Here is an 18007-nt window from a genome sequence, read left to right on the forward strand (position 1 = left end):
TAATGATCGGAATATCGGACCAGCCCGCTGTGGCATACGGCAAAATTAGACTTCTTGCGGAATCTTTTCGCAGAGCCATGCAGGTCTTGGACCCTTGCCCACATTTCTCTGAGGTCAGGGTAACAGCGCATTGATTTTAGTTTCTTTCTATGTCTTGCGGGACCTGCGCGTGTCCCAAACCGAACCCGAACCGGCGTCAGTGTACACAATAGGATAGTGTGATAACAATCATCTTGTTCTGAATCTAGTGTGTTTAAGTGTTGGATCAACGGAAAAAAGCTCTCTGCACTCACATAATCTCTTGACAGTTAATTTTACTCTTCTTGTGTGTTTCAGTTGAGCTGAAGTTCAACCTGGACCAGTATGTGAACAAGCGTTACCCAGGTCTGGTGAAGATCGTGAGGAACAGCAAACGTGAGGGTCTGATCAGAGCCAGGATCCACGGCTGGAATGCTGCCACTGCTCCTGTCGTCGGCTTCTTCGATGCTCACGTCGAGTTCAACACCGGATGGTAAGAAAGAGAGAATTCAACACATGCAATTCCTGTTAATGAGAGGATACAAGGAGGAGGAACAATGTATTCCTGGTTCAATTTTAAGTGCTATGACAAATATGGAACTTTTTATTACCAGGCACTGGCATTTATATTATCATGAATGGTGTATCTTTTTTTATCATCTTCTCATTCTAAAAGCTTGTCATGTAAAAAGCAGTGCAGACGCCTTGAGCATTTTGATGAAGGTTGAGTTCAGATGGAGCAGCACTCTTCTGCAGTGACCCTCATTATTACCATGGATGTATCTTTAATAAGCTTCCCCTTTGTGTCCTTTTATACAGAGCGCAAAGACAGTTATTGAAAATGTATCTGTTCAGGAGAGGCCAAATAAAAGGCTGTTATTAAAAAGGGAAAGCAAAATTGCTATTTTACTCGAGGGCTCGGTGCTTATTTTGTGATGTGGAATTACTTCTGGGAGTCTCAGGCTGTTTTCTCACTGCTTAAGTTTACCAGCAAACAAGTCACTCCAATCTGCGTAATTGGCAGCTAATTCGTGGCTGTCATCCTGTCATGCTCAATGTCTGAAGATGAAGAGCAGCGGGAACGGCCTTCAGTCACAAGAGGCTCTGAGAGGCACTGGGGGGAAACAAAGCATATAGGATTTTGTGCATCATATATGAGCCAGAACATTATGAGATCCGACTATGGTGATATACAGAATTGAAATGTTTGCCAGTGAAAGCCTTTTCATGTTGTTATTCTACTTTACTTCACACAGCGAGGATCTTAACCCGCACAAATAGAAGGGCCCACATTTCACTCATTCTTAAAGCCCTTCACTGGCAGCCGGTCTCGTACCGGATACAGTTTAAAATTCTAGTTCTGACTTTTAGAGCTTTAAATGGTCAGGTCCCTCTGTACATCATCGATCTGATTAAACCGTACACTCCCTCTCGCTCACTAAGGTCCTTGGATCAGAAACTGTTGTTGGTTCCTCGCACCCGTTTTCGGACCAGAGGAGACCGATCCTTCCAGGCTGTTGCCCCCAGACTCTGGAATGATCTTCCGCTCCCCCTATGGTCACTGGACTCAGTTATTGCTTTTAAGGGTCAGCTTAAAACCTTTTTATTTAGTCAAGCCTTTTAATTGCTTTTGTTTTTACGGACTGATTTGACTGTATATTGTTGTATATGTATTGCTCACTGTAAGTTTTTTGTGTTTTTATTGTTTTATTCTGTGTTTTGTGAAGCGCTTTGTGACTTCTGTCTGTGAAAGGTGCTATACAAATAAAATGTACTTACTTCCTTACATAATCTCATCATCACATAGTATGTCACTGCGTTGAATAACTTAATAGCCTGCTCCATTAACCCTTAAGCACATCAGGTGAATACAATATAATCCAGAATGGCTTTGTAACTTTTAAAATCTACATGTGTACACGTTCAAACATGTAGATGCATCAACAAGACCTATGAGAAAATATGACAATCAAGAGTTCTGCCAAACTAAGATACTTTCAGAACATTCGCACATATTTTTATAGCTGTGATATTTTACTCTGGAAATTATGACTATGAATATACCATGATGAAATCGAGAGAAAAAAGCTTTTAGGAAAATTACAGGCACCGAAAATTAATGAAGGTTTGAGAACTGTGTGAGCGATGTAGGTGTGTGCAGCGCTCAGGTGTACAAAGCAAAAGTGCCGACAGTGTGAAGAGGAAGGAGGCGGAGAGAGCGGAACATGGCAGCGGTGAGCGGGTTATGTGGGAGCAGCGAAGGCTCGTCTACCACCACCACAGATTTCAACCAGAAATCAGCAGAATAGTTTCATACTTCCCAACTCAACCCGATCGGGAGACTAAATCTCCCAATTTGAAGTTATTTCAACCGAAAAATCAAAAATTGACCTTTTGTACGCCGTTATCCTTTATTTTGGTAGCGATGGCGAGCGGGGGGAACATGCGGGGGACACGGGCGCAGCCATGTCTGTTGTGATTACGCTGCTGGGCGTGTTTTTGTCCCAGAATGCAAAGCAGGTTGAATTTATTATTAAATCTACACCATGATGTTGAATGACATGAGCAATGCGAAAGATAGTGGCGCCGACAAGGACAAACTGATTGTTAAAAATAAATACTGGATTAATTTTACATGGTATGTTTACTACAGAAACATTCTGTGGTGCACTAAGTGGGACGGATATGCGTCCTATAAGCCATGTGGTTCACATTTCATTTGTTTATTTCTCTTAATGCTGATCAAATTTGAAATCTCTCGCTTTGGGGGGCAATCTCCCGCTTTTGTATGTGTTATATCCCCCCTGGGATGGTAAATAAGTTGGGAAGTATGTAGTTTGTACTAAAATTATTTTAGATTAATGTTCCCAAAATATTAGATGATGATCCACAGATGCCATGAAGAATACAATGCATCAATATCAACCCAATTCTCCACTACACTAGATTTGTTTCACAGTATAAAAGAAAGGATCTACTTCCATACTGAAAAAAGACCAAAGCAATACATTTTCCACACTCACTAAAGATGTAGATTTAATACATATGCATATACTCATTGTGATGGAGGTGCCAACATATTCCTTTATGCATCCTTTTTATTCAAATAGATTCACTCCAGCTATCTGCGCCGCTGTACCCATTTGTTACAGTGGAAGAAGCCTGCTATTTATCACAATATGATTATTCGCTATGGCACGTACAGTGATAAGTGAGATGGATGGTGCTGGTGGGCGAGGTGGTGAATGACCTTGCACACTGTGAGCCATAGAGACAATGTAAGCCCTGAGCCGCACTGGGCTGTGATTCACTGGCACACGGCCCTCCTCTCTGCGGTGCTCACATTCACAGCAACGTATTGCTGTCTGGCATCAGCATTAAAGCAAATATAATTGTATCATACTGCACAGTGCACTTGACAGCTGCTCCCTGTTTCCTTGCACCATGGTGCTTTATGGTGAGTTAAGAAGCCAGCTCCACAGGCCTGAGAAGAGATACAATCAGATTTGCATTTGCTGTAGTAATGTTTGGATGTGTAAGTGTTGCAGACGGGGTTAAATCAGCTAAATGTCTAGGATCCAGAGGAGTTGGCAAGAATAGTAGTGATAGTGATAGTGATATGTGGCCATACCTACTTACCAATCGATCTCATCAGCTCTAGGAAGCTAAGCAGGACAGGGCCTGGTTAGCACTTGGTTGGGAGATCACTGGAACACCACGGAAAGACACTCACATTTCCTAGTAAAGCGCTTTGAGTGCCTTGAACGTGTTATAGTAATACACTGTAACGAATTTCCCCATGTAGGACAATAAAGGAATATCTTCTTCTTCTAATAATTACAGTATCAAAATGTAAATGGTACATTATTTAATTCAATTTTCCTTTTTTTTTTAATTTAAGTTAAGATAATACAGTTAAACACACAAAACTTGCAAATTGCCCTTTTATGTACCGGTCCTCTCACAATACCCACACTTGAAACTACACACAAACAAAAGCACAATATAAACCTGCATCTACAAACCTGACTCTGCTTGGCCTGGAGGTTGTTGCTTTGGCTGTAACATTCCATTGTAAAACAAATCTATCACCATGGATAATGTTCCGAAGAATTGTTTTAACTTTCTCTTTCCAAGGAATCATGCAGGTGAATTGCCACTTTCAGAAAGTTAAGTGTTATTGATTTTATGTAAAGGCGTGTGTAAAGTTGTCAGGTGAGATTGTATTATGTTGTCAATGTATAAATCTATTTTTATATTTGGTACTATGACTAAATGTAAAGGATATAAATGGAAGAGTCTGGATATTGTATTGCAATGTAACAACAGGCTGTTATCCATTGACCAGGAAACAGGTTTCAGCCACATAATTATGAGGGACATAAATGAATAAGATTTCATCTCATTGCTCATACGCAATCCATTTCTGCATCAATGGATTCCCTCTGTTTCTCTGCGTGCTCTGGAAAATAACCAGGAATAATAGCAGGACATGTGAATGCGGTGTAATTATGATCTACAGTGCTAGGCTGTTGAGCACACAGACGATATTTCTATAGCTTTTGCCAAGCCAAGGCCAGGCTCCGATCTGCTGTTATTAACGATCAATGATTGAAGTAGACGCTTGAGCTGGAGAGTGTGTGATGGAGATAAGGTTGTCATTTTCAGGGAAGTCTCAATGAAACACATGCATCACAAGACAGCTCTGATCAATGTTGAATGCTCTGCTGCAGTGTGACCCAGTGAGAAATCATGATAATTACATGAGGGAATTGAAGATGAAAATCAGAATAAAACAAACCCCATAAAGTTACTAAAGCTAAAGGGCTCTACACTGTCAGGTGAAATCAATACATGTTATACTGGTCATTTTATGGATGCCATCATAAAATACTGACCAGTTTGAATCCAGCAGATACAAGGAGCATTACTTATTCTTTTTACATCGAAGCTGTTCTATTTCAGGGGTTGTTTCTGTAATTTATCTCCATGTAATCCCATTCTAAGTAGCCTCACGCACTAAAGTCGGTGTAATCCCTCATTCGTCCAGGAGTGTTCCATCATGGGAAAAGATTCAGTTTTAGTAACCTGAACACTTTAAAAATGTTTTAAACAAGACATTTCGACTCTCATCCAAGAGTCAATCTAAATCTACAAGATCGACATGTTTGTTCATTTTGAAGAATACCTGAGAAGCAAATGAGAAGCCAGCTATTTCTATATGTCGGTAAATCCATTACATGCCTGTCTCTGTAAGGCTCGGAAAATATTTTTAGCTTTGGAAAATCATGTCTCCTTGCGGCATCTGCTGCTGGATCAGTTTTATATCAGTCTGAGAGCACACAGGAGGCTGCAGCCCGTCTTAACGCCAGACACTTCAACTGGAAACCACTGAAAAGGACAGATTTGAGCTGCTTTTGAATCATATCTGCAGCATGTGGTGAAAAATGCATTTATCAAATCTAAAGTCACAACCCTTTTTCCAAGTCTGTGCTCCTGCATCTCAGTATTAAGTTTGAACCAGAATGAATTACTGTTCTGTACAAAAGCCCTATTGGATTGTTGTTGAAGGCGGCAAACAAACAAATATTCTAAATTTTCAATGATTTGTTTTTCATTTTTCAATAAAAAAAAATGAAAAACATTACAACAGGTCAGAATGTGTTACTGATCCTATCCACTTAAAAAGTATTACGTAAACACAAATGTTTGATTCTTGCCAGTTGCCACCAGATTAATGGTGTTGTTAGTTTGTAGACCCAACAATAATTGTAGGGTTTAAAAAACAGTTGATCCCTCACAGTGTGACATTATTAAAGTCTAGAATGGGAATGTGACGTATCCATGGTTTTCAGCTTCCTGTGATACTTTGAGGCGTGATTCTTTTTCACAACACAGTTCTTCTGAGACCTGGTTAAATATACCTATAGACCTAATCCTAACATGCTAATGCAAAGTAGCAGCTGTGTGGAAGAACTGGGTAGTGAAAAACAAACGGAGGACTTTTAATCTAAAATAGAATATTACTTGCACTCTGACTAATCATCTGTTCATTTGAAATAAATTGTTATTGATATGAGCAGGTTTTGGGATTGCCTTTTCTAACCTTTTTCAGACTTCCTATAAGTGATCTGTTCTTTTCTTCTGTATCTACCTCTGTATCTTCCTGCGTTGCACCAATGAAATTTCCCCATGTGGGACAATAAAGGATTATCTTATCTTATCTTAAATTATGCTTCAATACTCAGTGGTGAAACAGATTATTTGCCATCAGAGCCTAATCCAATTCAGATGTCGAGACGTGCAGCCTTTTCTGATGGGTTGAGCTGCATTGAGACTGTAATATTTATTCCTCGATTCATTTTCCCACTATATGATTTTCTTTTCTGTTAGTTTAATTTACCCAAATGTGTGTTAGCATGATGTGCAGGATAAATCAAGCCGCCTGCGCCTGATGAGAACCGACGTGGCGGGTATGAGCTACTATTGGAACCTGTCAGTGTGATGGCGGTGGCGAGGAGAGAGAAAATCCTGTTTGAATATGGATTTGATGTGATCTGAAAGAATAACCCTTGCAGTGAAGCGCAGATGAAACGGCAGATACAAGGAGAGGGAGGAGAGAACGTCACCACCAGATGTGTCCTCCGCTTGCATATCTCTATCTTATCACAGCATCACGGCTCCCACTGAGGCTGCCAGATCTGCGTTTAGTCTCTCAAGAACATCAAAAAAGCATGATGAAATGTTAGTTATATTCTATACAGTTAAGCAGCAAATTATGGTTTTAACTATAGCCACAATTACTGTACTGGTGTTATGTTTTGTTATATATTTAGTTGCATACTATTCATTTATGAAACAATGGGAATCAACGTTTTTTTACTTTTCATGTCCGGCACTGAAATAATGGATGTGTTCAGCTCAATTAGTGAACTACAGGGCATTGGTCGTTTAGTCTTTGTGGATTAATAGTTTTAAATCTCAATCATTCATTTTGGTTATAAGTAGTTGTATAGGACAACAACAAAATGTGACGATATGGAGTGAATCATGAGTTAATCTTACTTTATTACATGTGTACAACTGTTTCCGTATATTTTTCCTGCATAAATAGTGTTTTTTTTTGCATGAACATCTTTGTGGTTGCGGGCTTTTGAGTGCAGTTTGGGTCTGATACAAGATCAGAACTTTCTGATAGTTCATCCCTTTTTAGTTGATTCAATGATGGGTAGCACATGTTTTTAGACAAGCAAGAATTTCTTTAATTTACTATAGCCCTAAACTACACAACCGCATGCTTCCTGTAATAGGTTGCTTGTGGGCATTTAGATTGATGGGTTTCTGTCAGGTGTTTTGGCACAAACTAAACATTGGCTAATGCCAGAGTTAAAAAAAAAGTATCCCTATTATATATTGGCCTTCCTCTAATGAGTATCACCCAATGATTAAAGCTGATGGCTTACAAACAGAGGCATGTTTTAAATACACATTTTAATCCTAACCTTGATTTTCTCTTCCTGCATATTCATTTTGAGATTGGCCGCGCAACGTTATAGTAATTATAGCTGTGAGACTTGCCGCAGTACCACCTCCAGCTCAGTAGGGGGCTGATTAAACACTGGTGGAAGTCCTTGGTGCATGCTGACCTTGAAACACACTGGCCTTAACAAGACAATAAGATAACAATGTGGTGACTCAACCGGTTACAGTTGTGTAACTATTATTACAGTGAAGAAGCCCACAAAGATAAAAAAAAAAAAAAAAAATGTATTAAGATCTCATTGTATGGGATGAAGAACATGTCTAAATGCAGCAGACGGTGGATGTGATCTTGAAAGTAACATTTGATTTAGGGCGCGATGACTTTCTGAAGTACACGTAATATAAAGAAATACTCTTCCATACATTTTGCATGGCTTTAAACTTAACTGCACTCTCCCTCCGTCTCTGAGTAAGTGCTTCAAATCAGGCATCTATCAGCGCATAGGGGCACTCCATTCTGTATATCTTTATGTAATGCCACGCTTGATAAATTTGTCCTACTTTTTGGAGATATAGATGGTATCAGGACGGGCAAAGACAAAAGCAAAGTCAGAGGAAGATAGCATGAACTGCAAACAACAACATACAATAGCAGCTTATTTGGTTTAAATTTAGAAATGTATCAAGAGGAATCAGGGGAAGGGGATTGGCTTTGAAAATTGGGAGATGGAGTCGGCATGGAGGAGATTAGACAAATGTAGCTGGTGGCACTTACTTCCTTCTGCGCCATATGGATTTGAAGCCCAGCGCTCTCGGGCCAAGGTTTAAAATAGCAGAGATTTTATGTGGCATCACCGGAAAAGCATGTCAGTGACTAAGGGGCACAAGCACTCAAAGTCAGTTCATTTTACCACTGCAAGTCAACCTCAAGTGCACTCAGGAAGCTCTGCAAGTTCTAAATTGAAATACTATGTCGGCATGCTCCTTTGTGATATAGAATCAGAAAAGATTGATTGCCATTGTCAATTAACAGAATTCACAAACATAGCGACTTGTTTGTGATTCGGTGCAACATAAAACAATGAACAATAACAAAACAAGTTAATTTAAAGTAAGATACAAATAAAATAAGGTTAAAATGTACAGATACATTTACAGATCTAGTGCAGAAAGTGAAGAGTGCTGTGAAGTTTTGATTCAATTATAGTTAAAGTGGCAAGAACAAAGTAAGTAAAGGGCAGTGGGGGAAAACATTTTTTTCAGTGTGCGCATAAATTACTCCACTTAATGATGCGGGGATACAGTGCTAAAAGGCTCTTATCAAAATGATTAGTCACTGACTTCAAGAAATACGTCAATGGCATAAAGTACTCAATATAAAATCAATGGCTTGTATTTCATTTCAAGTGGCTCTCCTGAGGATGGAAATGAAGATATGGCTAACAATCTGCGCCATCAACTTCAATATATCAAGTTATGTCAAATCACTTCATGTTTTTATAGAATGTCTGCTTTTGATAGATTTACCAATGTCAATATTCTGTACCACTGCAACAAAGTGATTAAGATACTACCTCACTACCTCATGGTGTCAGTAGGAACACACTTCTTGTTTGTAACTGAAATGAATTCTTATATTTTTACTCTCTGTCTTTGCTCTGACCTTTCAGCGTCCACACCTAAAGCACCATTGTACAATGACAAGCGTTGTCATCGATTTGAAAAGGTTTCTTCTCAAATGGCCTTTTAAACCCTCCACTTGTGCTACTTCCTATTCTGTCTAAAGGAGGATATCGCAGGTCCCACGGGATCCCTAAACCCAACGCTTTCTCTTCAATTGTTTGGATTCATAGGACTTGACCTGTTTTCAATCCCTGCTCTGGGACAAGTGCCACATTTTGTTTTCACAGCCGAGCGTTAAAAATGATGATATAATATTATTTCGTCCTGATAAAAGTTCAGTTTTAGCAGGCTGTTGACATAGGGAGCAGATCCAAGTTATCGTTTGGGGTGTTGGAGAAATGCTGATTCGACAGATCGGTGGAAAGCTGGGTAAACTTTGCCTTGAGCTGAGAGTTAAAGCAGGACTCATAGGCTGCCATAGCTGCTCCTGGCCCTGTTCTGTTGAATCTACTGTAAATATACCTTTTGGTGTGTGATATGGGGCTCAAATGCTCTGCTGTGCTGCTGTGCCAGTACCTTGTCATTCATACTCTGCTATAAGGTGTTGAAATGGTAATGAGGCACCGTTCAGAACTGCCAGACCATCAAAGTAGCGTTGTACTCACTGACAATATTTGTTGAATAGGGTAAATAAACTGTCAATGTTTTTATTAAGCTTATATCTGTGAACAGTGCACACATTACCATATGGCAGATAGTAATGCATAACATGGTCACATTTGGTAGTAAGTTCTATGTACAGTGTGTGGGTGGGGACAGTGTCATTTTCTCTGGTGCCTTTTTAGACCTTTTACAGCCAACAGCATCATGCAGCTTTGGTGTGTGGTTTTATTTCAGCCAAATCAATGATTATTGCCCCTTTCTTATTTGTGCAACAAATCAGGGACATCTCAGTATTGATTTTTCAGTAACTCCGCTATAAGTCTATTCTAAACCCTATTCTCCTACAAATTGCTTAGCTCTCTTATCTCTGAATGCCAGTGGATACATGATTTGCCAAAGAACAGAAACACTTACAAACTAAGCAATTTGAAAGAAGCTATTATAACACTGACATATACAATGTGTATGTTCAAATTAAACAAGTAAATTAAATTAAGGTGACTATTTATACCCAAATATTGAAAATGATTATGTTACTACCATCTCTTCAACTGCAAGCACACAGCAGACATACATACATGTGCCTCTTTTCACAACTCATACATGTCGATGTGAGGACAGTAAACATGGATACAGTCATCATCACTTTACAGTAGGAGCTAAGCGCTAACTAAAGTCAAAGCGTCAAAACGGCTATATTTACACTCACTACTCAGACATGCCACCTCAGATCCCAAATCTTTACAAATAAGATTTATTTTAATCCTAAGCCCAAACGATTGTCTGTAGTGAATATAATCCTGTATCCAGCCTGTTGTTGTTGACAACAGTGTGTGTGTGTGTGTGTGTGTGCGTGTGTGCGTGCATGAGTGCATAGATGTGTGTGTGTGTGTGTGTGTGCATGCGTGTGTGTGTGTGTGCATGCGTGCGTGTGTGTGCGTGCGTAGATGTGTGTGCGTAGATGTGTGTGCGTAGGTGTGTGTGCATAGGTGTGTATTTGCGTAGGTGTGTATTTGCGTAGGTGTGTGTGTGCTTAGGTGTATGCGTGCGTAGGTGTGTGCGTGCGTAGGTGTGTGCGTGCGTAGGTGTGTGCGTGCGTAGGTGTGTGCGTGCGTAGGTGTGTGCGTGCGTAGGTGTGTGCCCGTTGGCTATGGCCACTGTTCTCCACAGTCCTATGTTGATACTGGTGCAATTTGTGCTGAAGTTAACTTTTATTCTTGAGTTAGAAGCTGAGAGATGAGCATTTAATTCCAGCGCTGCCTCAGTCACAGCCATGAAGGGTCAGAGCACACAAACAGAAGTGTCACTGGAGCTGCTTTCAGCTGCACTACAGCATCTCAGACACACAAACAAACTATTGCACGTATTGAGAAATATTGGCGCTGTGCTAAATATTTGGGCATTAATCTGCCTGTATTGGATAAAAAGGTTGTTTTCTAGAGAGTCATAAATGAGTTATAAAACGCCCTGGTGGAATATTAGCCATATGAGCCAGATTTTTTCAGAGCCAATATTTCTCCAAATGCCAATATCAACCGATATATACTAGTTGGGCCCAGATACTTTCATCTCTGTCTACCTTTTCCAAATTTGACCCTCATGTGTCTCTGTCTTTGTCCACAGGGCTGAGCCCATACTGACCCGAATGAAGGAGGACCATACACGCATCATCCTGCCTGCCATCGACAACATCAAATATAACACATTTGAGGTGCAGCAGTACGCCAATGCGGCCCACGGCTACAACTGGGGGTTGTGGTGCATGTACATCATCCCGCCCCAGGAGTGGCTGGACAAGGGCGATGAGACGGCCCCGATCAGGTGAGGCATGACGTATTTCTCTATTATATAATGAGAGCATTTGATGAAATATGGATAGCTGTGGGTTATGACTTATTCATGTGCAGAAACCATCAAACTGAGGTGTGAGTGTGGCACATTACAACCCACACCAAACATACCAATAACTCTCCCGGTACAAAGCGTCCTAATTATCAGGATGAATATGGGTCATTTGGATGCAGATCACAAAGCCACAGAGAGGGGTTTTCAGTAATTGTGTGTTTTAATGAGCAAAGAAAATGTATGAAATAATAATTTGCTGGAATTTGGTCAGGATTACATTTTGCTGTGAAAGAAGTATTGCATATCTGGTTTGTATTTGTAGACTTATTATCCCTTTAGGGACATTTTGCGGCATTCCAGTTGTTTTTCAATTCACACTAAAACACTCGAAATGTGTGAAATTCCTATTTAGAAACTCAGGCAACATTTCAGAACCCTGAATTTACTGATAGTGTTATTTTAATTTGATTTAGACTCAACTGTTCACCTGCTGTCTGAAACTGTGCTGTCGCCGAGCCGCTGCAGTTACAAACGCACTGGTATTTGTTTTTTTATTCATTTTTTAATTTTTTTATTTCAGGGACAGTGCATATTAATACAATGTTTTGAAAATATGCCAGAATTAGCTAAAAGGCTATTTTTCATCAGTAGTCCCATGACAGCTGTTACAGTCAGCCTAAAACAGGGAATACAAAAAACAAGCTTTATCTTTATATCTTTATGCAGAGTGCTTTGGTCAATTGTTTTGGTTTGAATAGAGCTTTATGAATGAAGTCGATTTGGATAAACTGTAATGTCCCGCTCATAGTTGCAGAACACAGAAACAGAAAACATCTCTCCAAGCTCCGAGGATAAATGTAAAGCAGCGTCAGTCCTCTGCATTTGACCCATCCTTCCACCAGTGCCTCAGGGCAACCTCAGGAGCAGTGAAGTACCCAAGACCCATCTCCAGTTTCTGAGCCAGGATCTATGTCAGAAGTAGCTACAGAGGATTAACTTTCTGTGGGTTCTGTGGGTTCATATTTATTTCTCAATTTCAGCTCAAAATCTTCCCCAAAATGTATTGATTTGGCATTACAATTGAAAAACTGTTAGAAATTAAATTACTTAATTAGTTACTACTATCACATAATACACTTTCATAACTTCAAACATTAAAAAATGGAGACGCACTTGATTGCTTTGATGCATTTGTGACAGAGGAGGGAGGCAGCTAGATAGAGCCCCCTGACAGCCCCGTGTTCCTGGGGGTCTGCAGTTTTGCCTGGAGTTGTTTGTTTAAATGGTGGAGGAACGAGCTTGATGCACAGGGTCGATCCATATTACCAGCAAGAAGCAGTTTCCCTATTGGTTTTCATACTTTCCATATTCATAAACACTGCTGGATCGCAAATGTTGCTGGAGGCTCAGTGTGTTGGCACTTGAAGTCAGACCAGAATTTAAATTATTCCCGGCATATGAGCCTCTCCTGTAATAATGTCATTCAATTAAAAGAATGGCTCGGAGCTTATAGCGCTGTGCATATATTTTAGACAGGTGGGAAAAACACGGTTAACTTATAGAGCCGTTTAATAAATGCAAATTGTATTATACTGCCATTTTAAAAAGGGTCAGCAGCGAGTCAAGGGCAGAATTATTCATTTTGTTTTGGATTCAAAAGTTTAGAGCAATGAATATGTGGAAGAATTCTTCACCATTTTTAGTCAGTTGAATTAACTTGCTAAAATGATATATATTTAGTTTTAGACTCAAATTAAAAGGGCCTGTACCAGACCTTTATTGAATGTAATACAAAGTCTGTTTTACCCCAGTGCAGATACTGTCTATGATGTGGTGAAAATGAGACCAGTGCAGAGACCTGAGAACAGGACTAATGTGATGGTGGTTCTGGATGTACTGCAGCTCTTTTACAGCTCGTTTGCAGAGGCCAGTGAGCAGGCCGTTACAGTCTAATCTACTGGAGACAAACGCATGGATAAGTCTCTCCAAGTCTGGTTTAGACACTATACTTTTGATTTTGGCAATGTTTTTAAGATGGTAAAAAGCTGCAGATGTTATTGAGTCCATTATTACCCCCAGATTTCTAATTTATTTAGGATACTTTCTTCTTACTAGAACACCATATCGTTGCAACTTTGTTAGAAGGGAGCAGTGGCTTGGCAGAGGTTTTATTGTCTGAATATTTGATTTATGTTTTTTGGTTTTGTTTTGTTTTTTGATGCACCTTTCTTTGCGCTTCTATATATATTGTAAATAACACGCAGGTGAGAGATGTAAAAGGATCAAATCAAACCAGAGCCACACACACTGTTTGAGCTTGCCATCGACTCGTCTGCGTGAGGACAGATCGCCTCAAGCTGAAGTGTGGTGGCTGTGAGGATTTCTAATGGAAATCATTGTTCCACTTGTTTCTCGCAGGTGCCTGCCCATCAACAACACAAGTCCATTCACTGTCCCAACTAAGTGATCAAAAGCTACTCCAAGACAGAATAAATGGAAATGGATATGTCAGCGAGGGTATTTCTCAAAAAATCTGTCAAAATAATGCAAACACATTATGATAATGTGCAGCGTTGTATTTGTTCAATGTTGTGCATGTTGTTTTCGTGTCCCTTGGAAGACACTTACCATATTTCCCACTCCTGTCTGTTTAATGCCAGATGCTCTTTCTGCTGCAACAAACAGCCAACACAATACATAAAAATGTATGGACTAAAATACTTATGTTTGTGGAAACACTGTGTAGGCTTATTGTTATTTGACGGTTTTGTCTCATGTTGTGGAATTTGATTTGAAAGTTCTGTTTATGATGTGCTGTTTTTTTAAAACCATTTACACTTCTGCTTTTGTATCTATACTTCTTACGACACCAAAACTTTATTACATTTATTTATTTACTTTATTACATATACATTTTCTTTTAAATGTTAGTCTTAACGAATGACCACTAGCGAGATGGAGAAGAATTTAATTTTTTTGTTTCTAAAGCACAATTAAATCAAAATGCTATCCTCAGCTTACACATGCTTATTATTTTTGTATTATTTTCTTTAAAGATTTTGTGGACGGCGGCTTTATTAGACAGGAGAGGAAAGCGTGAAATTGGGGATGAGAGACCATCTCACCTCTAACCACTCGACCACCGGGAAGCACTCCACATATTTTTTATAGATATATTTTGTGTCAAAGAAATATCTTAACTACTCTAAATCAAATGTCAGTGTCTTTATATTAAATCAAGTCACATCCCTTCAATTGCACCAAGGTCAAAGTCTGAATGAGAGCCGTTATGTATTGAGTCTGGCACATTCACCAGCAATAACACAGGTCACTAGAGCAGCCTTGAATAAAACTGTTCAAGGCATCACATTTTAAAGCTGCTGATCCAAATGTCAGTTTGGGCCGGGGTACAAGGACGACCTCTCCCAGCAGGCTGGCCATCTGCACTCTAAAAATATGTCCTGTACCTAAGGACATGAAGTGAAGCGCGGAGGGACATTTTCCCACCACAGAGGAGTAATCAACGCCCTGGTTTAGAGCCAAATTCTATCTCCTGCTTTGAAATACGCCCACATAAACATCAAGGCGCCGAGGAACACAAGCAGGGGTGGAGTAACTCTACTTTTAGGACTAGTAGTTTAATTTGATCTGTATTTTAACTTCAGGGCAATACAAGTTTAGTGGGTTTGATAAGGGGATTGCGTATTTCATAGTAGTTATAGTTGCAGTTAGTAGTAGTAGTTATTGTAGTTGTGGATGTAATGGTAATAACAGCTGTGTTATGGTGGTTTGTTAGAGGACTTTGTATGAAATGTTGGAAACACTGTGTAACTTGATGGGGCTGTTCCGCCACCTCCTTCTCTCATGAATGTTCCATAGAGTGGCATTAAACTGATCCATCATCCAATTATTCAAGTGTTTTCATTGCTCAAAAATATCTTGAAAACACAAATTGGTGTGAGTAGGCATGCCTCACTACAAACCTTTAACTTGGCCTGGTGCCGTCACCTGCTTGTCTCCGTGGAGATTATGGAGACATGGAGACAAGTTAAATGCCATACTGTGGAACGTTCAGGGCAAAACAATAAACATTTCACTTTAAGCTACCAGAGCCAATTTGGAAGTATTATAAGGGGAATTTCATTGCAAACAAAAGATTTTCATTTGATGGGACTGCTGACCTAAAATAAATTGATTTACTGAAATGAAAATAGCGCCACAGTTTGGCTTGTGTATAAAAACTTCAGCTTAACTAAACTGAAACATGTACAATAGGCTCCTCCCCTCTGGGGCCAGGACTCCCTGAAAGAGAGATGCTACAGCTCAGGGGGACCTTCCTGGTTAAATAAAAGTCAATAAATAAAAGACTTGTCCTTAATTGTCCTATTTAAGTTTAGAGTTAGTTTAGCATTACCATTGAGACACAAAGCTGTATTCTCCGGTGACGTGGTTACATTGTATGCTAAACACGCTGGCTGGGATCGTCCAAGACAAGGCAAGTTTATTTGTGGAGCACAATTCATACACAGGGGAATTCAAAGTGCTTCACACAATAGGAAGAAATGCATTAAAATCACAAAACAGATAAAGACATAAAAGAGGAGTGTGCAAATGAAATCCGTTCAGTCATATGCACAGCTAAACCAAATAGTTTTCAGCCTATATTGTCAGAGTAGAGGCCTGTCTCACATCTTCAGGGAGACTGTTCCAGGCTTTAGCTGCATAAAACTTAAATGCAGGAGGCCGGTCCATGTTTAGTCCTGACTCTGGCACCAGCAGGAGGCCGGTCCATGTTTAGTCCTGACTCTGGCACCAGCAGGAGGCTGGTCCATGTTTAGTCCTGACTCTGGCACCAGCAGGAGGCCGGTCCATGTTTAGTCCTGACTCTGGCACCAGCAGGAGGCCGGTCCATGTTTAGTCCTGACTCTGGGCACCAGCAGGAGGCCGGTCCATGTTTAGTCCTGACTCTGGCACCAGCAGGAGGCCGGTCCATGTTTAGTCCTGACTCTGGCACCAGCAGGAGGCTGTTTCATGTTTAGTCCTGACTCTGGCACCAGCAGGAGGCCGGTCCCTGAGGTCTTCAGAGTTTGAGATGGTTCAAATGGCATCAACACGTTTGAGATGTACTTTGGTGCTAGGCCATGGAGAGACTTGTACACAAGCAGAGCTGCTTTAAAGTCTACTCTCTGAGCCACAGGGGCCAGTGCAGAGACCTGACTTCCATCCATCACTCGTTGTCTGTTACATAATCTTTAGATATTTTTTAACCTTACATGTACAGTAGTACAGACCATGGGGCGGGGACAGAGGATAGGTGAAAATAGATTTTCAGAGCTCTCAAGCCTAAAATGTACAACTCTGAGGAAGCCAATGATGACTGATCATGAATACACATTATTAAAAGCTCAAATAAGTACATTTTGCATTATATATCCCCTTAATTGTTGATAAAATCAAAAATATATTTCAATTCAATTTATTTTTGTAACGCACAAAATCACAAAAGCAGTTGCCTCAAAAGGTTTTTTTTGTCTGGAGATATAAAATTCAGATTTACACTTGAGTTCTGACCACCACAATATGAGTTTTGAATCCTCTCAGAATGATTGGATCTGCCTCTTGACTTAAATACATACACAGTGTTTGCGTTAATGTAATCTCCTTGAAAAGTGTCCAAGGGGACTTATCCAAAGGCGACACTTCAAACTCAACTGAAGTTAGCGGCGCAGCGACAGCCGAACAGACAGGAGAGTGATGAGGTGAACTCAGTGCGGGCTGTGAGCAAACAACACCATACAACCGCCTGTCACTACTGCAGGATTGAACCACTGAGCTACAGGAGGCAGAGGCAGTATGGGGGGGAGCAGGTGCTTATTTTTCACAAGAATCTATTCTTAGACAAAACACAGTAGTAAAAGTATGATAGACCCAAGTTGTGGCCACATAAACATGTCATATAAACTGGCTCATAACAGAAGTGATGAATGAAGGGCCATACAATAAACCTATAGTAATCAAGGAAGTAAACGTCTGGCTCTTCATAATAGAAATATGGCGTATAATTGGGTTTATAGATGTTGCTTTCAATATATTTTATATATATCGGCTATGTAATATAGGGAGTTTAATATACTGCAGCAGGGGGAAGAGAAACTACATGCAAATGCAATGAATGTAATTTTAATCAAATTGACATTATTTGTAATTGTCAATGATCAGCTTGGGTTTGGTTTACTGTCCATCCTGTCAGTCAAAGCATATGATTGGAAGTAAATAGATGATAATAAATAAATGGATAACTTTTGGCAGCACAAAGTGATATATGACACAACTGAACCATCAAGGACTGGCCCGAAATCATAACTTCAATAGTCAA

The 18007-nt window shown here is 40.0% G+C and overlaps 1 protein-coding gene and 1 long non-coding RNA gene across 2 annotated transcripts in view; one reads left to right on the forward strand and one right to left on the reverse strand.

The window, feature by feature from the left end:
* LOC140347244 (uncharacterized) overlaps positions 1-18007 on the reverse strand; it is a 292223-nt gene that overhangs the window by 52265 nt on the left and 221951 nt on the right. The window lies entirely within an intron of this gene.
* galnt9 (polypeptide N-acetylgalactosaminyltransferase 9) overlaps positions 1-18007 on the forward strand; it is a 108649-nt gene that overhangs the window by 51280 nt on the left and 39362 nt on the right. Inside the window, exons 4-5 of the mRNA XM_072433019.1 lie at positions 337-511; positions 11410-11607. Of these exons, the coding sequence (XP_072289120.1) occupies positions 337-511; positions 11410-11607 (373 nt within the window). The remainder of the gene's footprint in view (positions 1-336; positions 512-11409; positions 11608-18007) is intronic.

Source organism: Eucyclogobius newberryi, unplaced genomic scaffold (assembly GCF_026437365.1).
Source record: "Eucyclogobius newberryi isolate DKJ021-1_F unplaced genomic scaffold, fEucNew1.0.hap1 SCAF_6, whole genome shotgun sequence".
Taxonomy (NCBI): Eukaryota; Metazoa; Chordata; class Actinopteri; order Gobiiformes; family Gobiidae; genus Eucyclogobius; species Eucyclogobius newberryi.